Source organism: Enhydra lutris, unplaced genomic scaffold (assembly GCF_002288905.1).
Source record: "Enhydra lutris kenyoni isolate GAN:26980312 unplaced genomic scaffold, ASM228890v2 scaffoldscaffold9, whole genome shotgun sequence".
In the NCBI taxonomy this organism is placed as follows: Eukaryota; Metazoa; Chordata; class Mammalia; order Carnivora; family Mustelidae; genus Enhydra; species Enhydra lutris.
Window position 1 is genome coordinate 20,765,324 of NW_019154093.1, and position 24,510 is coordinate 20,789,833.

The 24,510-nt window shown below is 41.4% G+C and overlaps 2 protein-coding genes across 4 annotated transcripts in view; one reads left to right on the forward strand and one right to left on the reverse strand.

The window, feature by feature from the left end:
* The window catches only part of LOC111143583 (ring finger protein 11), a 41,064-nt gene extending 33,113 nt beyond the window's left edge, over positions 1-7,951 (forward strand). The window contains exons 2-3 of the mRNA XM_022497408.1: positions 4,585-4,754; positions 6,053-7,951. Coding sequence (XP_022353116.1) covers positions 4,585-4,754; positions 6,053-6,224 — 342 coding nt within the window. The 3' untranslated portion in view covers positions 6,225-7,951. The remainder of the gene's footprint in view (positions 1-4,584; positions 4,755-6,052) is intronic.
* A 5,387-nt stretch (positions 7,952-13,338) lies between these two features.
* Positions 13,339-24,510, reverse strand: part of LOC111143214 (tetratricopeptide repeat domain 39A) — a 38,058-nt gene continuing 26,886 nt past the window's right edge. For 2 of the 3 annotated variants that reach the window (XM_022496782.1, XM_022496780.1), the window contains exons 13-18: positions 21,728-21,819; positions 19,618-19,738; positions 17,616-17,727; positions 17,121-17,235; positions 15,863-15,979; positions 14,714-15,305 (exon numbers count right to left, since the gene is read on the reverse strand). In XM_022496782.1, coding sequence (XP_022352490.1) covers positions 15,182-15,305; positions 15,863-15,979; positions 17,121-17,235; positions 17,616-17,727; positions 19,618-19,738; positions 21,728-21,819 — 681 coding nt within the window. In that variant the 3' untranslated portion in view covers positions 14,714-15,181. Of the gene's footprint in view, positions 15,306-15,862; positions 15,980-17,120; positions 17,236-17,615; positions 17,728-19,617; positions 19,739-21,727; positions 21,820-24,510 lie in introns of all 3 variants that reach the window. The other variant, XM_022496781.1, reaches the window with a different exon arrangement.

The window sequence follows — 24,510 nt, forward strand, 5'->3', positions numbered from 1 at the left end:
TCAGTTTTAAATATTGTAATTATAAATAAGATTACTCTGAACAAGATAGTTCTGTTGCTCAAAAAACCCGTTGGATTAGTAGGCCATGTTACCTCTTTAGACCAGGTAGTTTAAGAAAGTGATACCAGAGAACAGAAATCCCAAAGTGAAAATGAGGAGAAACTGCCCTCTACTAGCAGAATTTGACCTCTGAACTTTAGTAACCTTACTGAAGTAGCCCTCAGTAGTTTGAATCAAAGGACAGATGGGAAGTTATGATTAGACTTTGGAGTTTATTTTTCTGTCAGTTATAGCATCTGTTTTACAGGGGCAGTTTAGGATGGATTTGATATTCTTTGAAATTCTTAACTTCTAGAAGTCACTGAAATTAAACCTTTATCACAGATGATAAACCTTTATAGAACCATTTATGAAATATGCCATGTTTTGTGGTTTTCTTAAAATGTCATTTCTGTGTACTATTCTTCAAAGTAATATAAATGGACACAAGCCAAATCATTTAACTTGCAGAGTCTCCTTGCTATCCGGCAACCAGGAATGCTATAGTAGAAATTACTGACTTAAAAGGGAGACCAAAATTCTGATTGTAATATTGTCAGTAATTACATGACTGTAGGCAAGTTTAGGCCTATAAAATGAGAAAGTTGGTCTTAGATGAATTCTAAGATTCATTTTTTAACTTTTACCTACCTCTCTCTGCATAGTCCAGTCCATTTCTTAAATATTGAGATATTATTCCATAGTCATATAATAGTAGAGCTGCAATAATAGCTAACATTTATTTAATGAGGTTTTTTTTTAAGATTTTTATTTGAGAGAGAGAGTATGATAAGGGATGGGCAAGCAGAGAAAGAGGGACAGGCGGACTCCCATGACCCTGAGATCATGACCTGAGCCAAAATCAAGAGTCGGACACTTAACTGACTGAGCCATCCAGGCGCCTCTTAATGAGCTTGTTCATGTGTATCTCGTACTGTACTAGGGACAACACTTGGACTTCCCAGTTTATTCTTACAGTGCTCCTAGTACTTTACACATGAAGAAACTGAGGTTCAGAGAGATTAAAAAAACATGGGGAGAGTCTTAATATTTATTTAGAGTAGGTTCAACATGGAGCTTGAATTCCTCACCCCAAGATCAAGAGCCACATGCTCTACCAACTGAGCAGCCATGTGCCGTGTGTACAGGGTCTTATAGCTAGTAAGTTGCGGAGTTTTTTGACTTAACCATAAAACTTTTCTACATTGAAAGTTTGCCTACTAGGTTTAAAAACCTTGAAGAGGTATATAAACCAAAGATACAACAGTCATATATATGATCATTAATGACCAAAGGGTCATATAAGTTTTATATGCACTATAAAACCTGCTCAATGGTTATTTTCCTAGTGTATAAACTAGGGTTTTAATATACATGTTGCATGTAACAGATTCTGAATTTGAGCTACAAACTGAAAATTTTTGTAGGTGCAAAACTTTTAAAAGGAAGTATGCATTTTAAAAAATGTTTATAAAGCAAAAATTGCCTGTGCTCACAGTGCTACAGATACACAGGGCTGAAAGCTTTCAAACCATAATAGAGAAATACAGTCAGTTTGGTACTTAACTTTCCTGGAAAAGCTAGAAGAATTCACAGTCTTTTTTTCATGACTGCACAGGTTAACTGAAGTTTCACTGTAGTCTGTATAATATTCCTATTTCTCGTATAGGTACGCAACACTTATGTAATTAAGCTGAGGCTAGAGACTGTCAGTATTGGGTGGTAGGGAGGAGGATTGGGAAGGCTTCATTTCGTTATCAACAACCTGCTGGACAAGGTATAATTAGGACCAGTGGACTTCAGAGAAAGGTATGAGGGATAGCAAGAGCAAAGGCAGTAAGATGGAAAGGCATGGAACTTAGAGGAAACAGCTTAGTTTCCTGCAACAATAGATAATAACTCTTTGAATGTGATATTAGTAGTTGTAATACCTATACTCATTTAACTTCCTGCCTGCCACTTCAAGGTTGACTATTCTTCATTTAAGCCTTATAGCAACCCTAATAGGTAGAATCCAGTCCAGCTGGGTTAAACAGCTTAAATGAGGTTTCTCTGTTAAGTGGAGGTAAGTGACTTGAGCTAAGGTTATCTGGATCAAAGAGCCATACTTTTAATAATATGGTATCATCTTTCTATGTGATATGCATTAAATGAATATTTAGATATAGCATATACTTCTGATAAGCATTCACATGATGAGGTAGAAGTATGAAAGTACTTAAGTAACATTAATGATTTGATGTTGGAAATTCAGAACACATGAGACTTTTTTTTTTTTTTTTAAGATTTTATTTATTTATTTGACAGACAGAGATCACAGATAGGCAGAGAGGCAGGCAGAGAGAGGAAGGGAAGCAGGCTCCCTGCTGAGCAGAGAGCCTGATGCGTGCTTGATCCCAGGACCCTGGGATCATGACCTGAGCCAAAGGCAGAGGCTTTAACCCACTGAGCCACCTAGGCGCCCCACATATGAGACTTTTAACTACTGGCATTTTATTTGCACCAGAGGATATACTCTTGATTATTTGATAAAGGATTTACTGGGTTTTGAGATCTTTAATTAAACATTTGTTCTAAATCTCAGAAAAGGAATATTTAAAGTCCTTTTTGGAGGGTATTTATTTAAATTCAGTTAATTAACATATAGTGTGTTATTAGTTTTAGAGGTAGAGTTCAGTGATTCATCAGTCTTTTTTTTGATTCATCAGTCTTATATAATACCCAGTGCTCATTACATCTCATGCCCTCCTTAATGTCCATCTAGTTACCCCACTCTCTTACCCCCCTATCCACCAGCAACCCTCAGTTGGTTTCTGATGATTGAGTCTCTTTCTGAAGATTAAGAGGATTTGTCTCCCTCTCTGATTTTGTCTTGTTTTTTTCCCTCCCTCCCCCTATGATCCTCTGTTTTGTTTTTTTATTTCAGAATTTATTATGTTCAATTAACCAACATATAGCACATCATTAGTTTTTGATGTAGTGTTCAGCAATTCAGTAGTTGCATATAACACCCAGTGCTCAACACTCTGTTTTAATTCCACATATGAGTGAGATCATATGATAATTGTCTTTCTCTGATTTTCTTATTTCACTTCGCATAGTATCCTCTAGTTCCATCCACATTGTTGCAAATGGCAAGATTTCTTTTTTTTTTTTTTTTTTTAGATTTTATTTATTTATTTGACAGACAGAGATCACAAGCAGGCAGAGAGGCAGGCAGAGAGAGAGAGAGGAGGAAGCAGGCTCCCCGCTGAGCAGAGAGCCCGATGCGGGGCTCAATTCCAGGACCCCGAGATCATGACATGAGCCGAAGGCAGCGGCTTAACCCACTGAGCCACCCAGGCGCCCCAAGATTTCATTTTTTTGATAGCTGAGTAGTATTCCATTGTATATATATAGAGAGAGAAATATTTGAAGTCTAATGCTGTTCTGCCTTTGATAAACTCTGCTGTCAAAAGGAAGTATTAATGAATAAGGCTAGTTTAAAGGGACAGAGTGGTATGTTAGGAGACTGTGGAAAAGTCTCATTTTCCTTGAATTAAATATTGAGTATCTGAGCCTAACTTATATATATCTGAGACTTCCCCTAAAATTTCTCTTTGGAAAGGATATTTATATTTGAGCCCTTATAAAGTTTCTCATTATGGGTGCTCTCAATTATTTTCCATACAAAAGCCATTAATTTGAAGCAGCTTCAGTTGATGTTCTGGGTAATTATGGAGGTTATTTACATCACCTAAAAACTTACATTTTCCATTTGGGAGGAAGGGTGGCCTCATTTGGCTCACTTGTCATATCCATATATGTATCCAAAAGCTTAAAAGGAATTTTACAAAAAGGTTATTGTGATAATATCCAGCCTTTCCAAATAAATTTAAGGTTGTCTATATGGGGGAAAATGTTTACAAATAGGAGTCTGTAATGACCACTTTTAACATAAATAATGATATACAGGGACTACAGAGCTCCATTGAATACAGAATACAGCCTACAAAGAATATTGAATACTGTCCATTTTATTTATGTATTATTCCTGATAGACCAATAGATAAATTACTGTATTTGTGTATCAGGAACAGTATATTGGGGATATGTGGCTTTCATGTGGAAATACTTCACACAGCATTCCATGTGAGTTTTTCAGTGAACATTGTGTTTTTATCCCTTTTTTAAAGATTTTAGTTACTTGAGAGAGAGCAAGCATGAGTGGGGGGCAGAGGGAAAGGAAGAAGCAATCTCCCCACTAAGCAGAGAACCTGATGTGGGGCTTGATCTCAGGATCCTAGGATCATGACCTGAGCTGTAGACGGATCCTTAACCGACCGAGCCACCCAGGCACCCCTGTTTTTATCCTTTGTATCTTGGTTAGGTATGCTGAAGTTAAGGCAGAGTAAAACAATCTCATAGTACTGCACACTAGCCCAACCAACCTCTCTGAGGTCCCCTCTCACCCACTAAGCCAAAGAAAGAAGAAACAAGGAAAACATTACCCCTAGAAAATAGATGTTTAAAAAATAATTATTTTCTCTGTTTTTTAAAATTTAGGAACAAGTTCCAGTTCCGGTCTATCATCCAACACCTAGCCAGACTCGCCTAGCAACTCAGCTGACTGAAGAGGAACAAATTAGGATAGCTCAAAGAATAGGCCTTATACAACATCTGCCTAAAGGAGTTTATGACCCTGGAAGGGATGGATCAGAAAAAAAGATCCGAGAGTAAGTTTTAATAAATTTATACATGTTTCAAAGGTCTATCTCCAGAGATTTGCTTTTGAAAATATTCTCCTGCATATTAGAAGTTGGATATTTAATATAATCAGTTTATGCAAAAGAATTTTGGGATACAACAATTAAGAATTTTCAATAAAAAATAGCTAAGAAATGGTGTGAATTTCTGACCATTTTGTATATTGTTTGTGTCCATGTGGATGACAGTTGATGTCAGTTAAAAATGATTCACCTGCGTGAGTGTGCTGGTGGCCTTGGGAAAGCAATTTGGCAATATGTCAAGGACCTTCTCAGGTCTGTACCCTTTGAGACAGAGATCTATCCTAAAATGTGTATCTCACTCCAACTCATGGAGCTTTATACACAAGATACTCACCATGGTTTTATTTAGAGTAGAACTATAGTTAAGTAGATTTTGGCATAGGAGTACTCTGGTAGATTATGCAGCTATTAAAAAAAGGAGTTTTAGTGATGAGGAAAATCTTATATCTATTTTTAATTTGAGGAATAATTTAATTAAGACAGGTGAGTTGAATATGATATTATACTTTTGGGAAGTTTTTGTCCTAAGAGCTCATTGTCTGAGAATTCCTAATGAGGACATTCTCCTTTTAGGTTGAGAATGGTCTTACCAACAAAGACATAATCTAATTTACTATGTTGATGCTTGGCTGTTTGAGCCATAGCACCATTTAGTGGTAGTACGTAAGATAACTTGTCCTGAATACTGACTTCTGAAATACTATGTCATTGGGTTACTTCTTAAACCTGTAGAATTCCGTGAACTTGAAACTAGGGTTAATAAAGAGATCTTTAGGTATAGCAGCCCAGTAAGTAGACTGAAATTAGTGGTGGTTTTTACATACAGATATTAAAATGAAAACTATCTTAGTCCTGGGCTTACACCAAAAACTGAATTCACATGAATTTAATCTGATGGCTTCCCACCTGAAGCATCACATTCTTCTTCAGGTGTCTTCTATAATATGTCGCTGTTTTGTAAGCACAGTTCTAGGAATGGACTTGATCCCCAGGTGGTCAGTCCATTTCTCTTTGCTCTGTTGATAGCTGTCAAACTTGTGCAGATTTCCAGGGAATCAAAATAAGAGATTGTTGGATTAATGCTCCTTAGGAAAAAATCAGTTTGCATGCTTTGGTAGGATGACAGGCAAGCCATTTTCATCTGTTCAGATGAACACAGTCTTTGTAATGGGATTTTAAAGAGTATTCTAGATAGATCACTTCTCTAAAAATGTTTTCTGATTTCTCTCCCTCACCCCCAACAGGTGTGTTATCTGTATGATGGACTTTGTTTATGGGGACCCGATTCGATTTCTGCCGTGCATGCACATCTATCACCTGGACTGTATAGATGACTGGTTGATGAGATCCTTCACGTGCCCCTCTTGCATGGAGCCGGTTGATGCAGCACTGCTTTCGTCCTACGAGACTAATTGAGCCAGGGTCTCTGGTCTGACTTCAAGTGAACCATCATATTTGGTGGTTTTGATCTTTTGTCACTGAGCCCAAAGAGCCAGGGATTAGGAATTAAGATCATGCACAAAAGTTTCCTAAAAATTCCCGAATGGCTGCAGATGTTGGGGGAAAAAAATACGTGATATTTTAGAAATTTAGGGGGAAAAGTAGGATGGTATTTTTATGTAAAGCCTTGACCCAGTGTTTAAAAATATAATTGTATTTAGATCTTGTTATGCTCCAGTACATAGGAATTGTGTAAAGTGTTACAGCAGCTGTATATGTTTCAATTGTGTGTGTTGAAGATTAGGAAAAAGATAGTGGTTGTTTTTCCTAAATGAAATAACTCTCTTTTTCCCCCCACCCAAATTATTTTCTGAAGTTGCTGGCATTTGGGTCAAGGTTTTATTAAAAGCTACATTTTATAACACTGGCACAAAAAAAGTAGTTTTAAGCTTGTTTGCACAGTTCTTTTTTTCCATTGGAAATGGAATTCATTGCCTTAGGTCTTTTTAAATAGTGTATTATCGTTGGGGCTGGCTGTATGCTTGAAAACCAGTTTATTTATAACCTGTTGTAAGTGCTATATCTGTTTGCAGTTAGGAAATGCAGAATTCAAAGTGATCTCCTAGCTTGTAAGCAAACTGAGATGCACTATCCCTTTTCTATAAAAACTGAGTTAACGTCAAGAAACCAACTCTAGTAAAGTGGGGTTTAGTATTACCCTTTCCTATGTGTTTTATCTAATTATTTTGATTGTTAATATGGTAATTAAAAGTCAAGGTAAATTTTAAATATTAAGATTTCTGATTTATTGAGCTCGAAGTATGCCACCATGCTTATGTAAAATGAAAGTGGCACCATGGTGAAACTGAGAAAAGTTGCTCAGTTGTAATAGTTTTGATTTATTCTTGTGACCTCCTTCCCTTACTGTCTTGAACCATAGCAAAAGGATACTGCATCTCTTATTGTAGTGCTGAGGTTATTGAAGTTACATAAAACACATCTCAGTCTCTGTTTCTTAGAAAGGAAAGTCCTGCTGGCTGACTGACAAGTAAGCAGGGAGAATTAAGATAAACGTATTTCATGTTTTGCACACAAATGCAGAATTTGTATAACCACATGACTTCACAGTTGTGATCTCGAAGAGGGAATTTCTCCTTTTTCTTGCAGTTAATGTAAGAGCACTCTAAATCTCTAAGCTTCTGAAGTGTTAGAGGTAGAGATGGTCTAGTAACGATGTAGTTTGTAATGTTTTATCCATTTAGCATGTGTTTATTTTTCCTTATGTACTCAAAGGTGACTTATTTGTTCAGCTCAGTGATATTACAACTAAGAATCATTCAGTAGCAAAAGGAGAAGCAATCTCAATCTAACAAATCAGAAATGTTTCTTATTTTATATTGAGTTGAATATTTGACTCTAACACTTTTCTACATACAAAACACGAGTATCTTGAGGGTTCTTCATAATTGCATTTTAGAGGAATTAAGTATGCCATAAGTACTTCTTAAAGATTTGACATTAGAATGTAGTATCCATATGTTGGTTAATTTTCTTATGAGCCCCATGACGGAAAGACTTAAAGATGAATTTGAGAAAATTGAAAATTAGATTATCAGGTTCTGTTAAATTGTTACATGTATCTTGCTTAAGTTTTTGTTAATTTATATCCACCCAATTACATAAAGCAAATTTGGAGGAAAACCTGAAGTTGTGCAATATTTTCAGTGATAATTTTTTTTATCCTTGTGTTTTCTACTTATACATGATGTCTGTGTCATCAAGTATTATAATCAGACTTTCCTTTTTTTCTAGATTGTTAAAATTGGTAAGTGAACTTTAAAAAAAAATCATCTTATGTTGCTGTTAGTCTTTATTGCAAGGCTTTTTTTGCAGGAGTTTGGCAGTAATATTGAAGGAACTAGTATTGAGCTGAAAAAAAATTTTAAGGTACTTTGTATTCTTTAATTTTGATTTCCATACACCATGTTAAGAACTATCAATTTTGGCTTTTACTAAATTAAATAAAGTTATAATACAGTTATAAAGGGCTACAGTTAGAGTTGATTACATAAGAATATTCCCCAAATTATCTAATCCTTTCTTGAAAATGGTGTATAAATTTTAAACAATGTATAAATTTAATCTCTAGTTCTGTAAACTTTTTGGGAAGATTTTTTTATGGTGTGGTACTTAATACCATCTAATCATAAATTTAGAAGCTTGATAGCTTCAAATTTTCTGAAGCTAAATTATAGGTGCAACTTTTAGATTTGGGCAAGATGTGTTCAAGGTTGGCTGTAGGATTTGAAATATATGAAAAGCCTGACCAGGAAATAGTAAAAGAATCTTTTAAGTGTAAACCCAACAAGTTGAAATACTTTGGTTCACAAAAACCTTTTCCATTCTCTGAGTGTCTTTATAGGGAATTTCTTAAACCAGGAGAACATTCCCCCTACTACTGGTGTCCCCTGTGTAATATAAGCCAATATGATTTTATAGAATACAGTGAGCATTGTGTTAACATTCTTTTCATACAAAGCTTCATCATAAGGAAGCATGCATTTTAAAAAAGGAGTGACAGTAGTCAAAAGCAGACCTGCTTATATTCCTTGAGACTAAAATGGTAAACAATAAAGAAGGTAGGTTTCTTCGACAGGATTCCAAAATGTAGGCAGTTGGGTGCTTACCCCTGCTTAAAGGCATTGCCTAGCAGTTTCTCAGAGCCAACTGATGATACTTGCAGCCACTGTAGTAACCTCAACTAATTTTGTAAGCCTTTAATTTTGAAATTAGTGGACATCAGAAAAGTTGGATTGGTTAGTATTTCAAGTACTTTTAAATTTACTTACTGAATGTAAAAATCTTCTACTCTTTTCCTGGATGGGAGAAAGTCAGAGAAGATAGTTTAAAATCCCTCCTGTACCCTCTTTACAGCTCCCCTGCACTAATCTTACACTCGACTACACTTCCCCTAAGACACAGGCTGTTCAGAATGTCTCCATCATGGGAAGCATGGGCTTAAGAGCCATCAGCATCCTGAGCTGTTCTTCCTGACTGTGTTATATTAACCCTTTGGGGACTTAGTTGAATTCCTTCTAATTTCTTCCAAGTCTCAGTTCCTAAATATTTGGCCACTGAGGTCTCATTTCCATAAATTTCATGCCTTTTCTAATCATGAAGGCTGTGTTCCTGCTCCCTTCAGAAATGAATCCATAAGTACTGGGCTAGCCTGCCTGTTTAAAGACTGGATTTACCCATTCATGTATTTAAATACATTTTTTCCCTTAAAGATGTACACAAAACCTAGGTGCTTATTAATAAATGCTTGTTAAATAAAGTATAGAGTAAAAATGTCCAACTATTAAATTCATTGTTGCATTAAATGTAATTACTGATTGGCCTACTACTATTAAATGAGAATTTCCTGAGAGCCATTAAAAATGGTCTCTGAAAAATTTTTTTTCTCAGTTCTGTAGGTGAAAACATGTATTTGCCTATGGTTAGGCAGTGGTTTAATGCTCACAATTCAGATTTATGGCTTTCATGTGGTAATTCAAGTGAAATATAAGGATTTAATGGAGTAACTGTAAATGTTTGATTGTATAATATAAACATTTTAAAATAGTACTTTTTCTGAGTGGTTTGAAAGATATAGCAAGTTAATTTTAGGTACTGAAGGAACGTTAAGTGGGCTATTTATTTAGCTCTGTACATTAAGAATTATTTTTACTAGAGAAAAAGAACCTCTTTTTTAAGCTCCTAGGAGTTACATTACAACACATTAAGGTTTATATTAAAATGACACAGATGTTAATAAATTGTGTGAGGCACATGTATTTTGGCAATATTAACTTAAATATACTTTGTAATTTGTTTTCTGAGAGCCTGTGGGTCTAAAAACATCCCACAAAAAATGATTAGCCTACTTAATTCTACCCAGTCCTTCTATAAATCATATAGTGGTCGTTTAAAAAAATAACTGCATGACTGAGTGCTCGCTGATTATTCAGAGGTTGATTGTCCAGATACAAATATCCAGACTTTGCTTTTCCATTTTACCTTTTGCTATTTCCTTACTCTTTAGCTTGGAAACAGAAAATCCACAAGTCCCTCTTCAACCCATTTCCTGATCCATAAAATTTTTGTTAGGGGCTTCAGCAAAACTGTACAAAAAGGTTTTGGATTTATCTGCATGTTTTAATTATCCACATTGTTCTTGTTTGCTTTATCACTCTGAGCAACAGGCATTAGCTCAGGACAACAGCTGGATCCGTCTGATTTATGTTGCTGACAGACTAAAACCATTTACTGTTTTCATAAAGTTTTCAAGGCAAATTTAGGAGAGATACTAACTGTCCTTCACATTTTTTTTCCTTGAGAAGAGTTACTGTCCACTGGAAGATTTAGTCATCTTTGGATGCCTCCATAGAAAGTTTGCTTTTCTCTGCCTATGAATGAAGCAGCATTATCAATAAGGTATAGACTTGAAGCATCTAAAACTGATTGGGATCAAAGGAGGAGTGGCATCTGTATGGTTTGGACCCCTTCTATAACATCAGTGTTTATAGACTCCAGATTTCTTGTCCATGAGAAAAAGAAGTTGAAAAAGGTAACTGAGGGTTTGCCTCAAGAGTCTGGTCCTGTGGGTGAACTCTGAATGCTTGTAAGATTTGTTGGCTTTGCAAAAATGAGCCCAGCTTTTCTCAGGGAGGCCTCATAATAGTTCACCTTGTCATTTAGGATCCAGAACCAAGTCTTAAACATTGTGTGAATTGGGAAGACTGGATTACGCTATCAAAGACATTGAGATTCGCCTCCAACACTGGTCCATTCTAGAGGTATGGAAATAGGCTACACTCTGCCAATTCCAGAACCATGCCACACAGACAGAATGCTCCATGTGTTCAAAGCAAAGGATTTCTGGTGTTTGAGCTATTAGCCAGTACCCTTTCCATCCTTAATAGTGGCCCAGAGGTCAATATAAGTCAGATCCAACATTAAACTGATAATTTTACAGTTTGAAAAGTAGTTCAGCAAAGCATAGGGTTTAGAATTCAGCTGCCTGGCTTAAAAACTTTCTGCTGCATATCTTTGTGATCTTAGGCAAGTTATTTAACCTGTGTCTCAGTTTTCTCATCTGTAATAGTCCCTACTTCATATAGTTATGAGAATTACATACATGTAAAGTGCTTAGACTAGCAAGAGGTAAATAGTGAGCACTTAATATTAGCTGTTTTTCCACCCAAAGCATATAGTATCTGGTGTTCTGAATGATTTGCTAATGATGTGAGGAAAAATAAAACCCAGTCCATTTATATGTGAAGTGTTAGCTGTGATGTATCTGATTAAACTCTAATGTCAGCTTTTAGAAGTCCAGAGCAATCTTTAGTAATTGTCTTCCCAAAGGAAGGGCTCTGTTATATTTTGTCACTTTACAGTAGGCTTTATATACTAGAAGCAATTCATACATTCCTCATTTAGAAATGGATTTTTCAAGCCCCAAAATGAGGTTCCTTGTTTGCGGACTTAATCTGTTGGGCCGTGATGAACTTTGCACTAGATTTCAAAAGAGCTCATGCTAACCAAAGCAAAAAAAAAAAAAGTCATTTTCCAACCTTAGAAAGCTGTATCTAAGAATCTTGTATGTATGAGAAGTTCCCATTTTTCTTGGTTTTCAGAATCTAAGCACCTCTCATTTATTAGTGAATTTGTTTGATGGTGCTAAAGACGTAAGGAAACTTACGAAAGGCTCACTGTTAGGCTTTAAATTTGAAGCAAAGGAAAAGACTGTCTAGTCCTCATCATCTTAGAAGATATAAACTTGGGAGTAGCTCCAGAGAAAAGCCCCTCTGGGTTTCTTTTTCTCCATGATTCAAGCACTCAGCAGGCTGAGGCTTTCTGAAAATCTCCTGGTGCTGTTCTTCAGTTGCTGGAACTCTTCCACCTGGGCCTCAGCCAAGTCTTCTGTTGGCATTGGCCTTTGAGGGTCCTGGCTTTGGTGTCAGGTTATGACTTTTTGCTGTGAATGACGAAAGCTGTCTTGGAAACACTCCCATTCTGACTTGAGAGATAAGGAGTAGGGAATCCTGCCAACACATGGGAGAGCTGATAGGGACCAGCACACTGCCAGCAGCCACCCTGTGAGTCTAAGGGCCTGTGACCAGTGAGAGGCAGAGGTAGACTTTGCTTTGTTGAGGTTCTGTTCAGATCATGTTACACAGTTGCTACTTCCTAATGGTGGAGTTCCTCTGTGTAATGGGGTTTTAGACTTTACCCAAATGAAGATTATTTGCTCTCCAACTGTGCTAGGCTACTCTAGAGGCCCTTGATTGAGAAAGCCTATAATTTCTGGTTGAGTTGCTTAGGTATATAAGGCTTTGGCAAAATGTAGGGAGGTGTCTATCTCTTGTCTTACTTTGGATATGAAAATCCAAAAATATAGTTGACCAGAGTCAGAATCAGAACCACTGACAGCAGGAAATAGCCTTAATCTAGTGCAAATTACTAATTTTTTGAGCGGGTCCATAACTTTCCCCAAGGTTACTATGAAAATTAGTAATAAAGCAGGGACTAGAAATTCAGGTCTCCTTACTTCTAGGCCAGAATTCTCCACCTGATAGTTGCCTCTCCAGGGCATATGTGCTGGAAAGCTCTGTACTATTAAGGTGATCTGAGAATTAACAGCCAGAATTAACAGACAGAATTAACAAGACAGAATTTTCACCTTCAAAGCTTCCACACAAGGATATGATGTTAGACACCTGACATTTTCACCCAATTTCACAAACATGTTTTTAATAGACTGTCTCAAGCTTCAGGGGGGATAAAGGAGACAAAACCCACTGATTGCTCTTCCCAGCCAGACTGTAGCTGTGACAAGATAGAGGTAAGGTGACATCGGCTAATTAATGAAGCCCAGCAGGAAATCAGTAATAACATTGACAAGGAAACCATCCTGGCATAAATTTTTTTAAAAATAAAGTGCCTATAATGAATGTTTAAAGAAAAGTTTTTTGCTAACTGCAATTTTGCAAGCTGTGCTTGGTATATCCTGTGTGCTGTTTTGTGTGTGTGTGTGTGTGTGTTTTTTAATACAGCAGTAGGTATTAGCCTTCCAATATGTGAAGGAACCACAGAAGGCCACCCTTATTCAGCAGCCTGGTTCTAGTCATTCCTCTCACCCTGCCCTGCCCAACAACCTACAAAGAGGCTGGTCTCCCAGAATCCAGGCTTTAGAGAGCAAGCGTATAGAGGGCTTGCTGTCGGTAGAGAGCATTCTTGGGTGTAGTCTAATAAAATGAGAAAAGTTTTTAATAGCATTTATGCCCTAAATGCAAAAGAGGATCTTGATTGAGGGTTTCCTGCTTTCTTTTCCTAATGAGAATATTGCTTTACTTAAAACCTGTGACTTCACAGACAGCTAGTTGAAAATGTTAATAATCTACCCAGCCCATGGCAAATTCAGAAGTTTGCTAAAAATCCAGCAATGCTGGAAGATTGGAAAAGTTGTTTGTGGTTCTTTCCTTACAGAAATTGCATTCATGTATTTTAGGAGTCACATTTCACAGATGCATATTTACTATGTACATGATTTTTTTCCTTCAGGGAAATAGTATGCTGTCATTAGGCTGTGAATGGTAAGCTTAGTGTCTGGCCACTGAACTTGAGTTTTCACTGTAACAGTCCCAGAGTTTGGAAATTCAGATGCTTTTAGGGACAGAAGGGTAATGTAAGTGTTTAGAGTAGCCTCTACCCAGCTCCAACTGATTGTTGCCTTATTGTCTTAAAGGGATGAGCCCCATGTTGCCAGATTAGATTTTCTTCTTAAATAAGAGTCCAGAAACCAGATTTATTTGTGAAATCTCCCCATTTTTAAATGTTAACTTATTTTAAAAACGTTTAAGGCATCATGTTGTCTAAATAAAACATACCTGGGCCATATGGCTTCTGATCAGACTTTCTGTCTTGCCCAAGAATTCAAGCAACACATTTTACTGAAATAGATGTTGCATGATCTCTTAAGTATATGTTTTATTACTTAAATATCTCCTTTCTCTTAAATGAAAAATCTAAAACATACACAACAGGCCAGGAATAACCATTCTAAGAAAAATGCTGTCAGTAAATAAAATGTACCTCATAGTGAAGTACAAAAGAATCTTGTTTTGTAAATTATTCCTAGTTTTAGTGTGGCATACAGTGAGGATGTGGACTGGTGTCTGAGAACCTTCCCCCACAAACTTCTTGGCTTTGGCACAGAAAGGGCCACACAGCCCCCCTTCTGTGAGGCCTCAGCAACTCCCATTCCTTAACGGTAGATTGACTTTTTTCTCTTTTTCCTACGGAAGAACTCAACATGTCTTTTTAGTGAAGTAATTTCCATTCAATTTTGTTTTAAATTGGATAGTGACTAAGGGAGTGGAAATGAAGGTTAAGAAGTAAGGTAGTGGGTGTCAGTGTGCAACCTCTACACCCAACCCTCAGAAGCCCTGATGGCCCTTCTGGCTCTGGAAGCGGAGACATTGCTGAATTTTGAAAAGTATCATAAATAGGTTTACCTCCAGACCAGTGTGGGTTAAAACAAAGATTTACAGGTGGTGGTGTTTGTTTTTTTAGTTAACTGTGATCCCATTAATATATTTCTAAGGAAAATGTAAACTGTTCATACATTCTCTTAAACATCACAGTGAAAAACAAGTACCCGTATGTGTAATAGGGCAGGCAGAGGGCTCTACCTGCTCTGTCCTTGGTAAAGGCCCTTGGCCACACTGGTGAAAATGCCGGCTTCCCTTCTGCATGGATACCTATGTCATGCCATCCCTGGAGCACCGGTGGACCCCAAAGGTAGGGCAGGGGGAGGAGATCTTTTTGAAATGTTTCCAGGAGCTCTGTCCAGCTGTCTCTGTCTTCCAACCTGGGAGTGCTGCGTAAAACTACAAGGACACTGATGAGACCATGGATCTGTTGCCATTTTCTAGAGAAGACTTGGCTTGGAGTATGGCTGCCTGGATTCTAAAATGTGTCCTTGACTCCATGGAGTAATTCTTGTAGTTTTGCCTGGAAAAGACCAGAGAATCAGGCATATAAAGCTGCTCTAAGGAGTGCTTTTCCTTCGATCTGAACTAAGAAACTACCAGGCCAAGGAAGATTTTCAGATGCTTAAAACTCTGTCCAAAGAAAGAGTTGGGCCTTGTCCAGTAGAGAGAAACAGAAAGGATGTGTAGCCCCTCACCTTGGTATTGTACCCTGTGGAACCACTCTTACTCCTGTTGAGTCACCAAGCTTTCGGGAATGATTTTAAGAAATAAATCCATGGGGCTAGAAGGCAGGAGACCCAAGTCTTCCTACCAGGCCAGTAGTTAGCTTGTGGTATGACCCTGGGTAATTCACTCCCTGTTTCTGGGATTCCAGTCCTTACTGGCAAATTGAAGAAGCCTCCCTATACCAGGGGAGAATTGGGTTCCCAGGGACACAGGTCCAGCCTCTGGACTGCCCTAATGTCCTTACCAGCATGCATGCTCCCTCTCTGCTGCCTGTGCTCCTTCCCCCCAGCCAAGGTGATCTGAGCTCGGGGCGGGGGGCATAAAGGACAGACCACGCTAACCACGCCTTACTTGGCAGTTTCCAAGAGTTTGACAGCCTCTTCGTTTCTGCCTTGCTCCATGAACAGTAGGGCCAGCTCCAGTAGGGCATTTGGGATCAAGTAGTGGTCATATTTAATCTTCTTTTCACTATGGGACAGAGAAGGACATGGCTTACAGTCTCTGCCCTTGAGATATTCTTCAGTCTTCCCGAGCCTTCCCCGAGTGGGAGGATCTAATCCATGCCCTCAGGTGGGGTTTCCAGATAATGAATCCTAGTTGGGGAAGGCTCCCACTACATAGCCATAGAAAGGCTTCTGATCCACAGGAGAGCCTTCCAGTCTTCTGCACCTAGGGCCCCAGTTCCCTGACAATTTATGGTTCATCCCATGTCCTTACCCCATGCCCACCTCTGTCCCCAACCCCCTTTGTCCAGGTTAAATGTTTTACTAAATTAGAAAGTCTACTGTCCCTAGACTGGCCCTTCTGATCCACCCTCCATGCTGCCCCAGAGATACTCTTTTAAAACCTAAATCTGCCCTGCTCAATATCCTTCCTGATCTTTTCTGTCTACAAGATAAAGTTCAGCCTTGTAAGCAAAACATCCAGGCCCTTTTCAGTCTAGCCCCCCTTATTTCATCTGTAACCTTTTCCTCTATAACTTCATCCAGGGAGGAAAAGACCTAATCACTCTAACCCCAACCTTAGGTCTTTTTCCTGTGTCTGGGCATTTCTACATTCCCTACATTCCCATGTTCTACATTCTACATTCCCTACATTCCCATGTTCTACCTACTCCACTTAAAACTCCTGCTTTCCTTTCTCTGCCTGATAAACTTCCCAGTTAAAATGGCATCCCTGGAAAGCCTTTCTTGGTATCTTGCATTATGTTCAAGTCCCTCCTCAGAGCACCTGCTGTCCTCCCTACTTTTCCTGTAACACAGCCCTGATCATACCAGATTGTGTTGCCTATAGCTGTCTGTAACAGTTGTGCTCCTCAAGGGTGGAACTGAATTACAAACTCGAGGAGGCACTCTTCACCTGAAACTTTAGTGTGGATGGACTCCTGTAGTTGGCAATCTGATGGCCCCAGGGAATGAGGTCTGAATGATTTGTGCCCAGCAAGGATCCTGGCACAGAATAGACACTGGTACAAGTGTAGTGAATGTGGGCAGGCTAGGGTCAAGCTGTGGAGTACATGTAAGAAAGGAGAGAACCTGCCAATTCTGCCCAGGAGACATGGGCCCAGCAGAAGGCCACCTGGAGTGGGAGCAGCTGCAGAGGCACTTACTTGGAAGAGATGCTCCTGAAATTCTCCTCAGCTTCCTGGACACGGCCCAGGTATTTCAGACAGAGGCCTTTCAGCAGCTTAACCAAGCACTCATCATCCACTGAGTACTCATTCTCTAAGAATAAGGGAAGAAGACAGGCTTATTTCTGTAACAGTCATGGAGCCCCTACTCTGCTGGACCCTGGGGATAGAGAGGTAACACCACATGGTCACTGTCTTCAGGAAGCTCACATCTGGGAAGGACAGATACCGAGACAGTGACAATGTAGTGAGATCAGGATTGACTTGAAGGGAGAGCCCAGAGAAGACTTTGACCCTAACTGGGGCCAAGGGACAGCTTGGAGAAGCTGCCACTGAAGCTCAGTCTTAGAAAGCCAAAGGACTGTTAACCGTGGTAGAGAAGGAAGGAAGGACATTTTTAGTAGCAGGAACCTTTAACTATAAAGACCTATGATCTGACTCAGCCTGGCAGGTTCAAGGGCCGGGATTAGTCACCTGGACCCTTTTCCAGCATCTCTTCAGCCTTGGTGATAATCCCAAGTATCCCGTCTGTGAGTTCCGGCTGCTTCCCAATCACAGCGTAGCCATTCCAAATGTACATCATTTCCTGAAGGCAGGGGAGCAAGTCAGTCCAAAGGTTTCCTCCCCAGTGGGGCCTCAATTTCCCCAGGTGTAAAATGGGCAGCTCAGATCCAGAGGATCACTAAAGGCCCTTCTATCTCTAATCTTTTATGACATACTTCAGCCCAGCCTATGAAGTTATGGGCTCGAAGCGGTCATGGCAGGGAGCTGCACATAGTTTTTAACTACTCCTCTGCTCATGGCCTCCTTGGGTGGTTATCATGCTCTCTCCCAACCTCTCTGTGTCCAAACTCTTCCCCCAAACTTTGAGGACCAGGCTGTGATCCACAGGACTTTCTCCAGAAAGTCCTCCTCCCTGCCAGTCTGACAGGACCTCCCATATTGGAAGAGCTATATTTATTTAAGCACTTCAGGATTTCCAGTAGCTCTTAAGACTGTCACCCTGTTTCTCTTAACCCCAAAGCACTGGGCTTGAGTTACCATCATGAAAACTATGCAACACAAACTGATTCCTTTCTTTGCTTCAACTGTCAGGAATCTCAGAATACTAAATTAAATGTTCATTTATAGTCATTCCATTAGCATTTCCTAAACTATGAATCCAGGCAATAGATATGAAGGTGATTTGCATACAAAAAGTTTTAAAAAGATGTTATTGTTTTGGTTCTTGTTACTTTGTTATAGGGAGGGAATTTAAGATTAGAACCAGTATTCCTCAAATGGTGTATATGGTCCCAAGTTAGCAAATGTTCCTTCAAAAAAAAGAGGTCTGTGGCCAAATAAGTTAGGGGGAAAATCATCTTCAAGCTTATTCTTGGAAACTTACCTATATGTATTGTTATATAAAGGCTCCAAAATGTCCACGGTGTATAAACCTTGTTTAGGCCAGTCTTTCCCAAATATATTTAATCACAGAAACTATTTTAGGCATAAATAGCATTTTGCAGATTATTATAGTTTGGGAAATATGATTTTGATTCATAAAATATTTAACACAGTTAATCAGCTAGTTCCCATTACTGCTATATGAAATGGACAATTATCATTCCTAATTTTCCATTAAGGGAAGGGGAACCCTATTCAACGGCAAGCACATTGTTAGTGAATAGTGGAGCCAGGACCAGAAAAAAGCAGTTCCCTTTCCACTTTTCTGGCTACCTTAGTATCTGAATAACAAAGACTCTTAACAAGCTGGAAACTTCTCAAGTTGATGCCTGTCAAAATCATGCGTGGAATTAGCATAACAGTGGTTCAGAATCTGGGCTCTAGAACCATTCTAGGTTTAAATTCTAACTCTTCAACTCACTAGCTGTGTGACCTAGATAAGTTATTTTATCTTTCTACTTATATCTTACCTATGTATTAGAAGTTTTATCTTTCTACTTTCTGTAAAATGGGGATACCACCAGCATCTGATACTCAGGGTTGTAAGGATCAAATGAGGCAATGGGTGTAAAGAACAGTCAGCACCCAGTAACATTGTCAGCTATTGTTTACTACAGAGTTGACTATAACATGGTCCCAGGCCTGAGACTTGGTCCAGTGAGGGGGACAGTGTAAACCATTACAATCCTGTGATAAAACTGAAACGGATGGGTGGGAACACAAACAGCTGAGTGATGCCCTAGCCTGCACACAGGGGTGTGGGCCTACTCCTTCACCTTGAGGCAGCTGAAGCCTGCTTACCTGTCTCCCTGCCCCCACCACTCCAGTACTGCCTCAGGCAGGGTCTGGTCAGGCCTATTTGTACGCTTCCCTCACAGTCCCAGGGAAACTGCGAAATCCTTTCCAGGCCCTGAGGCAGGAAGGTCTTTCTCCCCTAACCACTTCCCCTGGCCTTAGCAGTATCTCTGGCTTTCAGCTAATCCCCACAATCCCAAACAAGTACTGGGACAGTCTAGACCCTCCTACCCACCAGAGCAGGGATTGGCAACGAGATCGGTTTGGGAGAGAGGTAGCGTCTGGACTTCCGGATAGCAAACTTCTCTGTAGGTAGAGATTTCCCAGCAATCTTGAGCTTTAGGCCAGGCACTGCTCTGTGAAAGAGATGAGGGGAAGAAAAAGCTAGAGAGGACTGAAATTTCCAGCCGCCCCAGCCTCTGCTTGGCTTCTCTCTGGGCCTCCGTTTCCCCAGTTTATATGAGGGACTGTGTTGGACTCAACCCGTGGCTGTGGCCTTCTATCACAGGGCCTGCCCACAAACCTGACCACTTCCTGAGGCTAGGTAAGAGGGCTCCACACCAGGAGGCAGAGGTGAGAATGTCAGCAAACGCTCCAGGCCTGCTTTGCTGGTTGTCTTGCTTCCACTCTCGGGCCTCATTTCCAGAAGGCCCAGCAGAAGTCTGACCCCAGTTTCACAGGGGAGATTAACACCCAGAGAAAGGGAAAGACCCGCCCACAACCACACAGCTCAAACCTTTAATGAACTTGCCACGTGAGTTGTGGCCTCCTTAGCTGTTTCCAAGGGCAGAGTAACATGTGTGTATCTAGGCAAGCCTCCACATCTGGGGCCTCACCCACCCAGCTCCATTCCCACCCTCCCAGTTTCTGCCAGTTGCTGGGTGTGGCTGTGACACTCAGCCTGAGCCATCCAGCTGGATCAAGTTCTGCACCTCCCTGCCGAACACCTCCCCTGCTCATTCACTGTGGAACCTCTCTGGGCCCCCGTTTTCTCATCTCTGAATTTGAGATAGTGATATGAAGGGGAGCAGAATTTGTCACCCCAAAATATGGCTCTTTGGCACAAGGATTATTTTAGGCTGACTAAGAAACAGCAGATACAGGAAAAGCTCTGAAAACCTAGTAGCAGCTGCCCTTTCGTAAGAGACAATTATATTTATAAGCGAGATTTTCCATTTATAAGGGCTTCTCTTCTACCTGGAAGAGGATAATGACAAGCCCTAGAAACTCTTAAAGGAGAAAGCTGACTTATCTGCAGGACTACCTTATCCTCCTTGACTTTGCTTTGCCTGAAAACCTCCCAGAACTGGCTCCCCACCCTCCCAACATGTTCTGTTATCTTTAGCTGGGGATGATGTTTAAGGTGATGGCTTGGGCCATTTCAGTAACTCTTTTCCTGGGTCTCTCCCATGTAAACAGGATATACATGTTATTAAACTCTGGTTTATTTTTCTCCTGTTAATCTTTTATTCTTAGGAGTAGGGGGAGTATCTCAGCCAGTTTCTAACCAAGATCCTAAAAATATGGAGGGAAAATGATCCTTCCTCCCCCACAGATACTTACCTTCCCAGACTTTCTGGAAGAGCTATGAGATGGAGAAGTGGAGGCACTTGGTAAATATAAACACCCTACCATTGTGACAGCAGTTAGCGGGAAGCTCAGGTTACCACCACTCCCAGGTCTCCAAGTTGGGGTCAGCCCTCACCCCTGACTAGAAGAAGGCCTGAGGCTCCTTCCTCAGCCTGCTGAGGCTGAGCCCTGCTCTAGACCCTTTGCGGAAGGCAAACAGCAGCAGAGATAACAAGAAAAACAGCTGCAATTTAGTGATTCCAGGCCCGCACCATCTTCAACATAGTTTCTATTTGATTCACAAAACAACCCTGCAAAGCAGAAGTGGTTATTCCCATTTTATAGCTGCTGAAATTGTTCACAGTGCTATAGCTAAGAAACAGCAGAGGCTGGATTTGATCCCGTTTGATTCCCACATTTTGGTCCTTTACTGAGCTTGAGAATAGCAGGCTAACTCAGCAGAAGGGGCCTCTCTGAACCTCAGTGTCCACATCTATCCTACTGACCAGAAGAAGGAGGCTCACTGGAAAGGATGTTGACAAAACCACTTTCTTGGGGGGTGGGAGGTGGAGCCCTCTGAAAAGATTCAAAGGGCTGGAACAAGCAGCAGCAGGAAGTGGTGGTGGTGCAAGGGAAGGAGGCACATGGGGCAATCCTGGGGGAGCGTCAGGGAGCTCAGAGCCAGGGGAGGGGAGTTAAGAAGCCCGCCACCTCCCTCCCTGGTGCCCACAGCTCAGGGTGGCTGTGGGCAGATGTGGCTGAGACCTAGGACCCACCTAAACAGCTCCACTTCATCATCCCCGAACGGCTTGTAATCCTCCTTTCCAAACATGCTGAGGTAGGCGGCCTTCATGTAGATGTAGGTGGCCTGTGCAAGGCAGAGCAAGAGTGAGAGGTAATCAGCCCCCCTCCATATACCTCCATTGCCAAGCCCCAGGGGAGAAACTGAGGGTGAGGAAGCTGAAGCGCCTTGGGGACTTGAGATGGGAGCAAAGTCCAGGAGATGCCCACATCAAAGCCGCTTCCCTCCCTTCTCTGATGCAGTGGAGGGAAGGACTCCAGCAACAAGTGGGTGTGCGGGACAGTGGGTGTGATGGACACACAAAGGGCAGTAAGGGCTTCTGAGAAGCAATTCCTTCAGACTGGACCCTTGAGAGCTAATGGGAAGATTCACAGAGACCTGAGAAAGAACTTTCCAGACAAGGCAAACAGCCTGAGCAAAGCCAGGTAGGGACCAAGATGTATGGTAAGAAGGCGACAAATAGGTAGCATAAAGTATGGAATGTATAAACAGGTGGGAGGCCAGAAGAGTGAGTCAGGGTCCCTATGTATAACTGCCTTCCTGTGTGTCAGGCACTGTACATACCTCACCTCAATTGATCCCAAAGACAATGCCAGAAAGGAATCTGTACCTGGCCTCTGCTTCCTGGGACTGCAGAGCTTCTGGGACAGAGCTGGAAGCGTCCCCAGTTTTGTGCGCTTCCAGGGCCTTGCCCAGTGGATCCACAGCCAGCCCTGACAGGGAAGGTGCAGCTGTGCAGAGACCTCCATCCCCACCCCAAAGGTACATCCCTGAAATCTACTCCCGTTCCCGGGAGTCCAACACTTGAGAAACCTGGCTCTATCCTGCCCCCCAGTGGCCAAGCCTTGAACCTCAGCTCCTGCCACCGGGGGCTGTGGAAAAGTACCTGCCAGTGGCTCCCAAAAAAGTACAGGGGGTGGAGAAGGAAAGAGAGCAAAACGTCGTGGATTCTCAGGAAAAGTCAGAAAGCAGCCTCCACTTGGGGCCCCTCTCAGGCTGAAGCTCAGGGTTACTCCCAGTTCCACTCTGCCCTCCACACTTCCATCTGCCCTTCACAAAATGAGGAAGCAGGGGTGGTGAGGAGAATATCCCCACTTCCCCACTCTTTAACCTGCTGGTGTCACCCTTACCTTTTCCCTCTCTACCTGGCACTGAGTCAGCAAGTCAGCATGATCTTACCTCCTCTATAGCTCTGGAATCCCAGTGGCCTCGCCCTCATTCTCTGCACCAGCATCCACCCCACATTGCCCTCACTCCAGGACATCAGGTATGTCTTTCTCCTGCCCTTGTCCATATGGTCTCCTAAGCCATCCCCTTGCTCTCATCCCTGTCCCTGCAAGCCATTTCCACACCATTGCCAGTCTGTTTTTGATTTAATTATTTTATTTAACAGAGAGAGAGCATGAGTGGGGGAAGGGGCAGAGGGAGGACAAGCAGACTCCATACTGAGAGTGGAGCCTGACCTGTGGCTCAATCCCATGACCCTGAGATGGTTACCTGAGCTAAAATCAAGAGTCAGATGTTTGACCAAATGAGCCACCCAGGCACCCCACTCTGATCTTTTTAGTCAGGTCATATCAATTCCTCTTTGAAATCTTGATATCCCATCATGCTTAGGATAAAATCCAGACACCCTGTAATGGACTGTAAGCCCCTACACCGTTTCCTCCCCCAGTTTCCTCTCCAACTTCATGTTGTTCCCCCTCACTCACATCACTCTAGCTACACTGGTCTCTGGGCTGTTCCCCAAATACAGGAGATGCACACAGCTTCCCCCTCCCCAACCCTTGCATCTCCAGTGTCCTTTGCCTGGAACGCTCTTCATTAAGAAATCCTTATGGCTTGCTCCCAGACTTCATTCCGGTGTCTTCTCGGACAGGCCTTGCCTGACTTTTCTTTACTGCATATACCAGCCTGACATTATATTATACGGTAAACCTATTTGTGTGTTTCTTATCCCTCTTCCCACTAAAATATGGAAGGGTCTTTGTTCACTGCTGGATGTCCTCGGGACCTGGCACATGAGGTGCCCAACAACTGCAGGAGGGACTTCTTAGAGCACAGATCTAAGCCACAAACATGAGGAGCTCTCCCACTGTCAGGCTGAAGCCCAAACACCCCCTCAAGGCACTCTGTGCCTGCTTTTCTGATCCCTCTTCTGCCATTTCTCCCCCATCAGTCCTTAAACTCCAGGCCCTCACCTGTGCCATCTCTTTGCCTGGGATGTCATTGTCCCTCCTCATCAGGCTCATCTATGGGCCTCCTGTAAGAGCCTTCTGGTATCCCTCAGCCACCCCCAAACAACTTACCCTTATTGAGTCACCAGAAGTTAGGATGGATGCAGTGACCTAGAGTTCTGAGACCCACAGACATCCAAGTTGCAAGGGATGCTATGGGGCCACAGGGATGGAAAACAGCCACCTCTCTGGGTGAGAGTCCTGTCTCCCCAGGCTTGTCTGATTGCCCAGTGATTTCACACATTTATTTTGCTGGATAACTCTACCAGGCTCTGTGTAGATGGACAGTCCTTTGTCCTCAAGAAGCTTACAGAGTGACTTAAGGGGAAGGACCCTCCACAGTACCCCTGCACTCCCACCTACAAAGCCCTTCACCAGTGACACAGAACACAGCACCCTGAGCCTCTGTCCTTGCTGCTCTCCTCACTTGGAGTATCCTTCCACTTCCTCCACTCTGCCACCCTAAATCCTCCTCTGTCTTCGTGGCTGGGCTGCTCAGGGCTGCATCTGAGCTCCCCTT